The sequence below is a fragment of the Syngnathus acus genome, chromosome 5, assembly GCF_901709675.1.
Source record: "Syngnathus acus chromosome 5, fSynAcu1.2, whole genome shotgun sequence".
NCBI classification, from domain to species: Eukaryota; Metazoa; Chordata; class Actinopteri; order Syngnathiformes; family Syngnathidae; genus Syngnathus; species Syngnathus acus.
The window spans coordinates 589,347-603,634 of record NC_051091.1 but is presented as its reverse complement, the minus strand read 5'-3'; the positions used below and the strand labels follow the sequence as shown (position 1 = coordinate 603,634).

Sequence of the window (14,288 nt, the reverse complement as noted above, 5' to 3'; positions counted from 1 at the left end):
AGAGTGGAGGAAAAAAAACGCCCCCCCCCAGCGATCTCCTCTAACCTTCCTCTTAGATTTTGAGAATATGAGCAATCTGTTCTCCTCCTCTTGGTTGTCCTGAGCGTCATTATTTCATCATTCAAACGCAGTTCTGGAAGAGGAACACACTCTGTCGCCACCTACTGTAGCACTTGTGCAATAATCTTTCCACGGTCTTTGTGAAAAGTGGTTTTCTTTTGTAATGGTGAAAGTGTTCTGCTCATTTTCCACATGCTGCTGGTCAAGACACGGCTTATTGCCAGTGGGGAAAAAAAGTAACAAAGAGTTTTACAAATGAAGTCGCTTGTTCAACTTTGGGATGCTGTAAGTGAACGAGTTTGCATTCACGGGTGACTAAAGAGTAACATTGCGCAGCTTGCACATAGCTCATTCATTGAACAAGCAAAGTCGTCGCAGCATGGAGAAAGAGATCATCAAGTCGCTCTTGTACTTGTACTGTATGTTTCATACTCTCAAGCCTTAAGCATGGGTGGATGGATAGCCAAGGAATAAAGTGCATGATTCAACATCAATTTGAATGAGCCATGCTCATTGATTAAACAAACATTTGGTGCAAATGAAACACTTGGGTTGCTAGTTCTATTTCCAACTTAAAGAAGAAATCGAGCAAGCGAGACGGGTGCGCACTTGCGCAAGAAAAACAATGCGTGTAACATTGGACGAGACAAATACACGTTATGTAAGTGGTGAAGTGGAAAGCGTTGGTCTAGTTCAAATAAGAGCTTTTGGCAAACATTCACAGCAGAGCAATGATGCAGCACACTCTTTTCAATCTCATTCTGTGTAAAAGACACACTCAAGGGTGAACTGTACAAAAGTCTAAGCTCACCCAAACCTCCCATTGCTATGCACAATTGCAAACCCATGTTCAACGAAATATAATACGTTGCTTTTATTCGGACCGGGGCTCACCAAGTCTGCTCCCTTATCCAGCCTGGATTGGATGCAACACACCTGATTCAATTCATCAGGATGCCTATCAGGCTTAATCGAGCGAGCTTCAGCTATGTTGGAGCAGGGCGCCACCTAAAACAGGCCAGAGTTGCTGAGCCCTGATCCAGACACATCATCTCATTCGGGTGGGGCCGGCTTTTGTTTCCTTCCTTTTAGGCTGAGCCCCAAATCCACGGAGCCGCCCCTGCCAGCAGACAAACATTTGACTTACATTTCATTGAGCGCAATCTCGCCAAACCTCGACAGCAAACGGGTGACAGAAGCCGAGAGGATGGCTAATCCGGACACCGCGAGTCGAGCAACATGCTGCTCCACCGGAAAAGAAAAATACAGCTGTATTGCTTCAGTGCTAAGTGTACAATCACTTTACTCGATATGCCCTTATCCTGTTGCCTTGGATCTAAATGCAAAATCTTATTTCTTACACAAATTATGAAAAGCTTCCTACATTGCTTCAGCATAGAGCGGTGCATGTGGCAAGAAAAGCACGTTTTGTCGATCGAATCAAAATATTGATGACAATTTTCAGCTTCAGTGCAAATGCAAAGTTCACAGAACATTTGAAGTCGTCGACTGTAATCTGGCACTCGTACTACCCAACTTTAAAATGTGGATTTCGTACAAACTACATGACATGCTGTATAAAAAAAAACTGAATGTCAGCTTCTTCGAGGGAAAGATCTCTACCATACAAGGCATAAGCAACAAAACATGTGCACAATACAGAAACAGATTTGAAGATTTCCCCAGAAAGCTAAGTTTGCATATCCAAAGCGTCCGTCAGCTGCATGACTGTACATACGTAGTTGCAGTATTCCTAAAGCCCAGCAAAGGGCAGTGTTGTCTGGTACAGTGGCTGTGTGATTTCTGCTGATGTCTTCATTTATTTGGGATCAGACTACAAATACTCCTCTTCTTTGACATAGAGTATCTCGTGGGCTGAACTGGGCACCTAGAAACAACACATAAAGACAGATCCTAAAAAATAGCATCCGCAGCAGGAGTGGACCACGTACGTGCTCCATACACTCCTACCTTATCACTTCATCTCTGCACTGAGGAGGATATTTGGTCCAAAATAAATGCTTCATAGATTTTCTTTCGTTTGAAAAGGATGCTGTCTGACACTTTTTGCTATCCAAATGACCAATCGAGAATTTCCATCTAAATTCATGTCTTCGAGAACATTACAGAACTCGCTCCATCCGTACTTTACGTAGAAGACCTGGTATACTAGCGCACCTGGTTGACTCCACCCACGACTAGAAGTCGATCTCTGATGACGATGGAGGAGGCAGAGCAGCGGGGGAACATCATGGAAGCCAATGGCTCCCACTTTTTCTTCAGAGGATGAAAAGCCTCCACTGTGTCCAGTGCAGAGGGCTCATGACCTAATTAATCACAGTGGCTTCACTTAAAATGCATGGCGGTAGATGATGATGATGATAATATGAAGGCCAATGTTGGAATTTGAAATGAAACAATTGAATTAAAAAAAAATATATACACATATACAACCCCCCCCCCCCAAGCTTTGACATGAAATTCCACCAAACATTTGGAGTGGCTTGAAGCTTACCTAATCCACCCGCTACCACCATGCGTCCACGCAGCAAAGCAGTGACAAAGTCAGCTCTCTTTTTCTTCAAGGACACGCTCTCATCTGACTTCAGCCACAGACCTGACGCGGGGACATACATACATACCGCCTAAACAAGTGGGGATGACGTTGATTGTAGGTCATGCCTACCTTGTTTACAGTCAAAAATGTGGACATTGTTGGTAAACTTTGACGTCTGATGTCCTCCTCCCTGGCGCAGACCTCCCAGCAAACACAGCCTCCCGCCATTGTCCCACAACACACCCGCATAGGAGCGCTTACACGACAGCATGGGAAGCGCGGTCCACGAGCGCGTCTCCGTGTCGTACATCTCAAAAGCCTTGACGGGCCGCTTACACTGCCGCCCGCCTCAAAAAGACAATCCATGAATATTGGAGACGAAGCATCTCGGTATTTGTGATCAAGCGCTCTTCCTAATACTAGAAAGTACCTGCTACATAGAGTTTGTTATCCAATAAATGCGTGTTGGCATCATAGCGCGGGGTGGGCATGGGAGGAAGTAGAGCCCACACATCCTTACGAAAGTCGTACTGTTGAAGGATGTTACGAGGGAGCAGGTCGGCACCCATTCCGCCCACTGCAAGAGCGCGGCCATCTACGTGCACACAGACGTGTACAATTTTGAGCGCACAATGTCCGATCGTTACATCATGCCACGAGAGCTATGTTGTTGTTGTTTTGCAAGATTGAGCCTACGCGATTTTTTTTTTTGATGGTGGGTTTCCTCCGGGTGCTCCAGTTCCCAAAAACATGCACGGTAGGCCGATCGACCGCTGAGCAATCTCTTCGATCCATCATACCTTTTAGAGTTACGGACAAGCCCATCAGGGCCTCTCGCAGGGCGCTCCTCTTCCTCCACCTCCCTTCATCTGTGTTATACATTTCCACCACCTTGACTGGTCTCTGGTGTTGTCCCACTCCGCCCACCACAAGGATCTGTTTCCCAAAGACTGCCACAGCAGCTCCAGCACGTGGGGTGGGCATCGAGGGCAGGCGTATCCAGCGGTCGCCCTAAAACGGGCATCCTCTCGAGCGTGAATAGAATACCTGGAGTCAAGTTTGGGTTGTGTTTTGTACCTCTGGGGAGTAGAGTTCCAAGGTGGCGCATGGCCTCCCTGCAGCGTCGCAGCCCCCCAGCATGTACATCTGCCCTCCCACCTCGGAGAGAGAGTGGTAGACGCGGCCGCTGGGCAGTCGGGCCAGGCTCTGCCAATGAAACTCGCGAGCTGAAGGCACCGCCATGGCTTCACCAGTGTACCATGAATGGCGTCGGCTAGCAGGAAGAAGAACGGTGCTCGGACGGTGACGGGGAAACAAAAGTCAGGAGACTGACTGCCAGGAGTGAGTGGGAGGGGAGCGTTGGCTTGAGACAAGACTCCCAGCCCCAGGGTGACGTCTCTCACCTTTCAACCGGGCGGGGGGGGGGCCTGCAAAATATAGACCGAAAAAAATGAATCAAGTAGTACGATCTACAAACATCAATTGAACGTTTCAGTCACATCGGTTCGGACTTTGTGGCTTGGATTTGTGTGATGCGTCGGTAATATTCTCAAGCTTGCTTCTTTTGTGAATTCTAAGGTTGCTTCATTATTTGTGGTTGGGCAGGGTGCTTTCTGGAGTGGAGCACTTGGAGGCTTGCAGCGAACTAGCAATTCACTCCGGAGTCCTCTACTGCTTTGCGAGCGGGTGGCAGATTAGAAAATGACGAGGCGTTTGGGTGGCAGTCAAAAGGGAACAGACAGTATCACTGAATAGTATTGAACGGAAAATCCACATGGTGATTTGTCATTGGGCTAGCCAGCTGGGCTCACTGCGCTCCACTGGGCACGAGCCGGCACCGACCGGCTGGTGAGCCCCCAGCCGGCCGGGCCTTTCCATCGTGCCTGCCCCCACAATATCAGGAGCGAGCGACTGTGGGGTTTTTTTTCTTCAGAATGAGGACTCAACTCTTCAGTGCGCACAAATACTTTTGAGACATAACAATTCCATTTAGTGCAAAATAATAAGACCTTGAACCGTTAACTCTCCTGGAGTTTGAGTTCAAAGTGAAACATTGCAGCAAAGAATCATCTGAAACTTTTAACTGCGATCTGAATGTGAAAAGGAAAGTAGCAGGTTGAGGAACAGACGGCGCTCTGGAGCCTCTCTCTTGTGAGCTGAAGAGCCTCTCGACGCTCCTGCGTGGCGGCGCTGAGGGCTGGCTATTTTCCAGCTAACTTGGCCGGAGAGCAATTTCATTTGGACTTTTCTTCAGCCCAGTAGATGAGCGGATAGGCAGCACACTGGTGTGGATTTTCTGCAAGCGGCCAGCCGTCATGGGAGCGCCTCGGTGACGATGATGCAGGGCCATTTGCTTTTTCCAGACAACTTTGTGGCTGCGGCGGGCTGCTTCATCAGCAGGTGGCTTCTCCTCACTTGCCTATTAGAGATGCAAATAATTGCAAACAGGATGAGCAGGAAATTCCAAGCACGTAGAAAAACCCAGAGCGGAAAAATGCACAGTGGCATTCTCTTACCAGTGCTTGGTCATAAACACGTGTTTTGTGCAGCTCCTGCACAAGCATCTTCCCGGCTGTGCTATTATCGGTGAAATTGCAAGACAAACAAATGATTGTCCCCACACTTTGATGACATGCGTTGATTTATTGACAATAAAGCAGACTTTGACTTTGGCACATCCACATTGGGGATTAAAGCTTTACTCTTCTTGATTACAGTTTTAAGAGTAGTTCATGCAAAATATACTATTATTCACTTACTAAGCTCAACGCTTACTTGACTAGTCTACTTAAGTCTGTCATTGAATTACAACTATTTGTAACGTTTGAATTTGTTAGCTAGAAGCTAGTGAGTTACCTTGGCTGGAACTTCTGCTGCAAAGTGAGTTTCTCTCCACGCTGACGCCTTGATGCCTGCCGGTTTCCTCCTCCCAAGCACGCAGCGACATGTTTTCCATAGATCCAAGTCCACAAGCCTCCTTATTGTCTTGGTCCAAAACTCTCCGTAGAATGGTGATGAATCTGCCGGGTTAGCTCTTGAAAATCTCGAGTGCCTTCTTCAGTAAACTCCAGCATCCATCTCTGTCTCTCTCTCGGGAAACTTGTTTTCTGTACAATAGCTTGCGTTGTTCAACTTTTGTTCCCTTTTTTTCATATGATCCTTAAGGCAGGCTTCAGTGAGAAGTCGCAGTGCCGCATACTTGTGTCACGATAACAATGATGCATGGCAATGATCCGCTTCTCTCTCATGCTGCTGGATGCCTTAACATTGATGTTGTTGTCATTGAACTATTTACAAGAGATCCAAATGCTCCAGCACAGCTGTCGCTGCATTTAATGAAGTGTGGCTTTTTGGCCCTGTGCGGAGTGAGCTGAGACAAAATCAGTTGGCATAAGCTTTCAAGGTGTGTTTTTTGCACCGCTTCATTGGAACGAGCTGCTAATCAAACTTTGGCTGAAATTTCGATTGGTTTGAAATCGCCACACAAATGTTTCTAGAAGAGAAAATAGGGTTTGCTGCTTTCGACAATGTGATTTTAAAGCCATTGATTAAAAACGTCATGACCTCCTGCCTATTGCCAACTGAGCAAGTTGGCAATATGGGACCACTGGGACATGCTGTTACATGGGACGTTTCATTGTCTTCTGCTCTATTTGGGTGTATACGTATATATCAAAGAAAACCAGATGGCATTGTCAAGTACTACAATATTTGAGATAGCACGCCAAAGCATCGAGCAATATCAATTGTCATCTACTATCCATTACCGCGCGTCATTGACCACTGAAGAGCGCTTCTGCAATTTCTGGAATGAGGCAAATAAGAGGCCACCGTTGGTTGCATTCGAAATGCTATTAATCAAGTGGCTTCACGAAGTTGACTCATTAACTTTCTCTTTTTATGGTGCAGAAGAGCAACTTAATAACCCGGCCCGGCGGCCAGAAGCATATGCCGCGTTTGCTGTCAGACGCTACTCACACTTGCCGCCCGTCCGTTTGCGCCGCCTCTCCGTCGGTGCGTGCGTCCGTTTGCGGCGCCTCTCCGTCGGTGTGTGCTGCTGCCCGCCGCCGCCGCCGCCGCCGCTGCTGCTGCTGCCGCCGCCGCCGCCTCCGCCGCTCCCGGTTGCTCTCTCATTCGACGGCGCCCAATAATTGGAGACGGGAAAAGGAAGCTGCTTGAGGCGGAGGAAGATGGCTTAACAGCTCCAGACTGTGACAAGACGCAGAGCTCCCTCCCTCCCTCCCTCCGCTTGGAATGATGTGGGTCGTCCATGAAATATTTATCTTGGCCTGCAAATTGAAATCCATCCCTTTTATGGACTGAACGGAACGGGGGCAGGCGCAGGCGCTTTCTATTGGGGATGATTAGTAGGGTGCGCTCCAAGCAATGCACCTTTGAAACATTTCCTTTTTATTCTAATCTGCTATTTGAAATATACTCCGCTCTTTTCATATTTCACCAAGACTTTGTTGAAAATGTCACGCCGAATGATGACATTTTCTAAACGAAGAATTGATGATGTGTTCTCTTTGTATTCATTGTTAAAAAGTGTTGTATTGGTGAAGAATTGCCCTATACCGCATAAGACTATGGTCACTAATCTTCGGAAATATGTTGTGCTAAGGTTATAGTTCAATGATCAAAACCAATGGGCTATACATTTACACTTGTCTTCAACAACCATCCACCTATATTAATACTTACTATCATGTTGGGGAGATGGCCATGTCTGATTCAAACAAACCTTACGCTTATCTGTTATGATCTGCAGAAGCAGGGTGAACCTAAACCAAAATCCATTCAAAAATAAAAAAAAACGGTGATAATGCCGTGGAGGAATTGTACAGGACGGAGTGAAAAACAAATATACCCGGCAGGAACAGCAAAAGAAAACAATGAGTTTATTTTTCTCGCTCCGTTCCTATCAAACATTTGACACCAAAAGCAATATAAAAAAAAGTACTTAGCTCTCTAAGGTACTGCAGCATTAGGAAGAATCGAGATAATTGACTTATGTGTGGTTCTTTGGCGTACCACTAGGGAGAGCCTGCATATCACAAATGAGAATCACTTGTCCAGCGCTCTACAGTAGATTGTCCTCCACACAAAAACAGCATCACCGTTTCACTATTTACAGCCGAGTAGAAAATGCAAGGTGCCCATGTTTGCATGTGCTACAATTAGCTTGATCAAATGTCGTGAGACCCAGCAGGAGCTACAAAATTCAGCAGATAGGAATTTCTACCATACATGCTTAGGGCATTGACAAGGTGCCTCCTGCTCGTTCCATACTAAAAATGCCCCCAACCCCAAGGACGGGATTATAGTGAGCCTCATTTACAGTGGAGTTGTGAAGCTAAAGTCAAGATCAGTGTGTCATTTAAAAGCAGACAGTGAGACTATGCCCCAGAAATCCTTGCTGGAAAAAGTGCGTACTCACTTGCTGTCAGCACTGTTTTGTCCTCCGGGGACCTAGCCTGATTAGAGCGTCATCATTCTCCCTCTTATGCAGCTCAACACAAATACACACAGAAACGCACACAGTGTCTCTTGATGCACGTTGCTGTGGGTTTGTTTTCTTTCCGGCCCCCCAAGACCAAGTCGAAAGATGTTATTTCGAGCCTCAAATCTCCCGCAACCTCAATGACAGGCTCTCTTTGCCCCAGATGTGTGGGATGGAATCGCCACGCGAGCAGGGTCAGCTGGCCATTCGAGTCATTGGACTCATTGGCGAAAAACACTCGTCTGAAGCAAAGGGAGCACTTTTGTCAACATTCAACACCGCACTATAATACGTCTGTAGTATTTGTCACCCAAATTACGTATCCCTCAATTATCCAATGGCCTCAAGACATCTCATTGTATTGCAGAAATGTTGTGAAATGCTCTTAAAGGTCATCAAATAATAATGGATGCCAAAAATTCAGGTCATATTTGTTGATGTGCCTTGACTTGCCACACTTGACTCTTTGAGTAGTCACCACCACCACCACCAAGAAATGCTCAACTGGACTCATTGCTCCTGTGCAGTCATTGGTGATGTCTTGACATTTGTGAAGGAGACTTGGTCGTCGTTGAAGTCTGTAGGTACAAGGACGATCAAGATCAGAATATACGCAGCGTAACGGTGATGTCCCAGGAAGGCAACGAATGAATGCGTTGGTGGGATGACCTTCAAGACAGTATAACCATTGATCACTTATTACAAATAGCAGCTTCCTTACCTTCTACGAGTCATATCATGGACTCTGCAAAAACTTTAAAAAAAAAAGATCTTTCACTGGTGAATATTTGCCTGCCTGCCTGCCTGCCTCCCTCCCTCCCTCCCTCCACTGGTGGGTGTTGAATGGCGAGAGGACCCCATCACGCTCTCTCATTCCTCACCTCTCCATTCACTTAGCTGAGCCGCCTCTGACCTTCTTATGTGTAGACTTCCAGTTTGTTAACTGCCAAAACAAGTGAAAAGGTGAAGAGAGTGCATCGCAATCAGTTTACCGTGAAGCTCCACTTGATTTACACACATATCAAGATATCGCACAAGGTTACAGAGGTTATTCTGAGCAGACAGCTCTGATGAGTTGCTTGGCATTAACAAGAATCTCTTGAAGAAGGGCCACACTTTCCCTGACCTCATTTCCTCTGCCTAAACACGTACGCACGTGCACACGTCTTTCCAGTGAGCTATGTGGAGTGCAGCTGCTGCCATTGCCCCCCCCCCATACTTGGCCAGTTAATGGCACTAATTTGCTCAGACCATGCTTCCCTGTTTTAATATGCCTGCCTCTGATTGCAATCTGTGAGTAAATACGGATTCATATGTAAAATAGGCTTGTTTGGGATGACAGAAACATTTGGAACAAAGGTTGCACGTATAAAAACGGATGCACGATGAATTGTGAGAGAAACGCAGCATTTCTTGCTAAGTTGCCACTGGGAATGAGCCCACGATACGTTTGAACATCTTAGCAGCCGATGAGATTTGAAGGCAGCGTTGCAACAATTCACAGCATCTTTTATGACTTTTGTCGGCACTCTAGTTCCCATAGCAACCTTTCTGAGCCGATAGATAAGAAGCTGGGGAGTCAGCCTCCCACATTGTTTGGAAAACACGTACACATTAAAACAAAAGGCACATCAACACGTAATTGTGTCTGGGGAGGCGTACGCGCCACCTTGTTTCAAATAAACCAGGCATCCATGGTAGGTGAAGTGCTGCTGCAAGATTGCTGCTGCAAGATTGCTGCACACAAACAGGCCATCATAGAACTTTCCTATGAAAAGTGTCTCGAGTCCCACGTCTGTCACTTGTGTGGGCAGGTGGAGTGTGCTGCTCGGATGCTCATGATCAGAGCAAACGGAAGAATGGGGTACACACAATTATCATAGAGGGAAAGCTGAAAGACAAAAAGATGGAAACCACCAGAGAATGAAAACAACTCATCTATAATAACTGCAAAACAGAAGCAGCACCATTTCCTTTTATGGCACAATCTAGCACAAATGTAACAGATGACTTCCCCCAAATTTTCCATGGGACAGTTTTTTTTCTTCAAATCTCCATGCTGAAATAGGAAGCCATCTCGAAAAATGGACAAATATTTTTGCAAAATCTTCTGTAAGCAATACGGATTTCTTTTTTGGTCGAATCAATAACATCCAGCCATTCGGAAATATTCCAAACGCATTCATGCGCACATCCCTGGCCTTCTACTTCATCTTTGCATTGATCTCTTGGGTTACCCACAAAATAAATGTGGAATTGGAATCACATGAACCCAAAGTACTTATCTCTGTGACAATGAAACATCAATCACTATTTCCTGACATTTGTTGCTTGCCTTTAATGACCTAAATTGGTTCCTAATTGGCGCTGTAGCTGACGCAGTACTGCTAGTTCCCTATAGGTGTCGCTGCAACACCAGTAGCTAAGAATGCATGGAGTTGTAGTTTGTCCTGAGACCCAACAAAGCTCACCCAACCGAGCTTTACACATCAAATGACTTATTTCCCAAAGTAGTTCATGTTCATATGTTATCGTAAATATGAGACTACAAGGGGAAATAAAAAAAATCATATTCAGGGATTAGCGGAATGTGTAAATACCACAGATCCTTAATCCTTAAATCGGCTTTATGTTATGATAGTATGCTAAAGCCCTCGAGGGACCAAAGCTTCATGTAATTAATTGTGTTGTGATCAACATCGAGTTTTGGGAGCAATGGCACAACATCCAGCAGCAGTTCACGTTGGTCCCAGCTGTGAAGGGGTAACATGATTCCAAACAAATTCAAATGAACATAACTCAATGAATTTGAAACAAATCACATGTGAGCCACAGTGAAGGTGAATCATTTGGACGGAATCCTACTGTGGATTCCAAAAAACCTGCTTGTGGCGCTCCTAAACAAGACAAGCAACTCTCCAGTTTTCTTTGAGGGTAAGAGTAACCTCTTTTTGAAACCTTGAAATAAATTGCAGCTGTGTGCCTGAAGAGTGTCAGTGTTGAGTGGAGACAGGCTATTCTTTTCTTCTGCTGGGAGGGCAAGTTTGCATCTTATTGAAAAAGTTGTAAGACAGGCTGTCAGGTACAGACCTACCAATATGTGGCCACACAAACACAAAGCTGCAGCTTTTTCACACCAAACATAAGTACGTCCATACTTTTTCATCCGTCCATCCATCTATCTTTCACAGAGACAGTTTTTTCAGCATGACCTGTTTCGATATGACATCTTGAGCATTTCCATTATTTCATTGGCATTTCATTATTTGAGTTCATCTGATGGAGATGAATTGTTTTACTTCATTCGAATTTGTAGTTTGCATCCAGGTCCTAGATGAGCTCATACTTCGGGTGACGACTATTGCTAGATGCTAGTATGTTTGCCAGCATAAGCTACTTTGTGATTGGTTGATGTTTTAATCGGATCTTTTTGTGGAATCATTAGGTCACATACAATTGATCCTCGTCAGAGTATGCCGTCTTTGTACCTGTTCACAAGGCCATTCGAAGCAAGTTGAAAGATTTTATTTTTTTTACTCCCAGAAGCTGGTGTATTGCGTAACAAGGACGACTATCTCTGAATAGGGGAATTGAATTCTACAGCCACAAAGCCGACCCCCCCCAAGAGTCTTTTTGGAAAAATGCCCGGCTTTGTGCATGCGAAGCCTTTCTAAAGCTCCACACTTTGCATGGCTAGCTATCCTTTTTTCTTCTACCTTTGTGGGCAAATGAATGTACAAGGATGGATATGTTCCGAGTTGCGTCTTTGGGGGGTGCACTTCCCAAACGCCTTCCCATAACCGTTCCAAAGATTTTCTCACTTTTGCCATGGACAGATCAGAAAGGTGTTTGTTCTCTTTGAACAGAGGATTATTCACTTTGTCTTCTCTAATAATAGAAGCAATTTTGGTCTTGACGCAACAGTCAGTGCCCACTGAACACAAACACCCACTCACTGCCATACTCTAAAATGCTGTTGGAATTCATACATTTAAATGTAGAACAGTCTTGCTTGACTTTGCTGCTCAGCTACCATCGTGTGCAGCCAGGCGTCTTTCTGGAGGAATGAAGGCACATAGGGACTCGTGCATTTGGGTTCCCCAGTCCATCATGAGGTGATTGATGAGATGGCGAGTGGACAGCGCAGAATCCTGCTTGCAGTCTGATTAGGATGATCGGAGTGCATTTATGCCTTTGCTGTTCTTACCGCTGCCGTTCGGGGAGCCTCTTCAACATTTCATCTTGTCGTGAAAGTCATGATCAAAGTTGTAGCAGGCACATTTCTCATGTTGCTTGGAGGGATTGTGCTTTGAATTGCTGATTTTTGCTCTCCACTTTTCTATGAATAATGAACTTGCAACATGTCATCATTGTACGAGCAAGGCTTCTACAGCTGGCAAAGTGTCAGCAAAAGTTGCACTCGCAGCAATAAAGTCAGTCATCCGGTAAGAGGATGTCTCGATATGGTTGGCATGGAGACAAGACCCCCCCTCCCGTATACACGTGCTGACCTCACCGATTGGGGCACACTTGCCACACGGTTGATGCTCGCCAGTCTCACGTACACAACCAATGGATTGCAATCTGCATGCCCGGGCTTATAATGACTTTCTTGACAATAATACACACTGCATTCTCTTCACGTTAGCTGCAATAAACGTATTAAAAAGGTCTCCCTACCTAAATAGGCAACACATTCTGAATTGCACAACAAATCTTGATTGGACTGGTTTAGGATGCACATGGTCGGTCACGCTTGTGACATCTTAAAATGAAGTCAAGGACACTGGCTTTGTGCCCCCAGTTGCCATAATTGAGCATCCAGCCACGGTTGCCGGGGTTACTGTATCCCATCGGATGGCCGGCCGGCTCTGTGTTCTTATGCTAATGAGAACATAGCAAAGCCACATGATGCTAATAAAGCATTTACTGTGGATTTGGGTGTGTGTATACGTTTTGTGAGATGACCGACACCGAGGTTCAGTGCGTGGATAGGTCACAATAATTAGTGGAATGAGTGATATGAAAGATGCCATCGAGATGCTGATGTTCTATTTCTGTGCTGTGCCTGGTCTCCCACCCCTCTCTAGCTCCATCTCACCTCTCCCACAGACTTTCAGCTTAGCACTCTCCTATTACATTATTTACATCTCCTTCTCCCCCTCATTTTGGTGCAGTTTATCAGTTTAATCAGCCCGTGCTGGCTGGCTGGGTGAGGGGTGGGAGGAAGGGAAGGGGAAGGGAAGGGAAGGGAAGGGAGTGGAGTCGTGATCTGCATCACGCCTCTTGGTGATGCTTCTTTTTTAGACATCTGCAGCAGCCTGTGAGATGCATTCCCTGCCAATTAGGCGGAAAGTCACTTGAGGAAAATGGCATTCATCTCTACATCGCCCACCGTCTTCAAACAACCCCACGGCCACACAAATGCGTAGAAAGAGACTTTATTCAAATATGCACGGCAGTGGAAAAATGTACAAGGAATGTCATCAGGCAATATAAGGTGCAGCAGCAGCAGCAGCAGCAGCAGCAGCAGAGCTGGTGATTTCATTTCAAAAGGGAAAATGGAGTGGGCACAATTTCATTCAAAAGTGGGACAGATATTACATTCTCATTTCATCATGGCTTTCTGGCTATATGGCTTTCTCAATCATTGCTGCTGACATTATTTATTCATCAATGCATTTTAAGAGGCACACGAGATACAGCAACGACAACCAAAACAGCAGAAATGACAAAAAAAGTCACAGAGTGTGGTTGGTTGGTTGGTTGGTGGTTTGGGGGAACAATGCAAAAAAACCCCAAAACAAATCAAAAGGGAATTTCTGTGGAGGCACTTTAGTCACTCTCTGAGCTAGATTTGTCTAATGTTGCCTCTACATGAGCATCGGTTTTAGCTTGCTCCGATGAATAGCGACTTTTTGCGTGCGTGTTTGTGGTCTGGTCGCACATCCTTGCTTTAAGGCAAGTGTCTCTTTAATGAGGCTTTGCAGCAAAAGGCCTTTCTTATGGCTCTTGGTGTACAATGCATTTTAAACACATTCCTCTTTGGATGCACACACACGCACACACACACACGCACACACGCACACACACGCGCAGACACGCATGCACGCACGCACGCACGCACGCACACACACACACACACACACACACACACACACACACACA

The 14,288-nt window shown here is 45.7% G+C and overlaps 1 protein-coding gene across 1 annotated transcript; it reads right to left on the bottom strand.

Moving 5' to 3' along the window:
• Positions 1-79: 79 nt before the first annotated feature.
• klhdc8a (kelch domain containing 8A) lies at positions 80-9,006 on the bottom strand. Its single transcript, XM_037252285.1, has 8 exons — positions 9,002-9,006; positions 3,695-3,861; positions 3,418-3,628; positions 3,048-3,212; positions 2,747-2,965; positions 2,576-2,677; positions 2,239-2,387; positions 80-1,948 (listed from the first exon to the last, which is right to left on the bottom strand). The coding sequence occupies exons 2-8, from the start codon at positions 3,857-3,859 to the stop codon at positions 1,895-1,897; spliced, it is 1,065 nt and encodes a 354-aa protein (XP_037108180.1). The 5' UTR covers positions 3,860-3,861; positions 9,002-9,006; the 3' UTR covers positions 80-1,894.
• Positions 9,007-14,288: the final 5,282 nt, after the last annotated feature.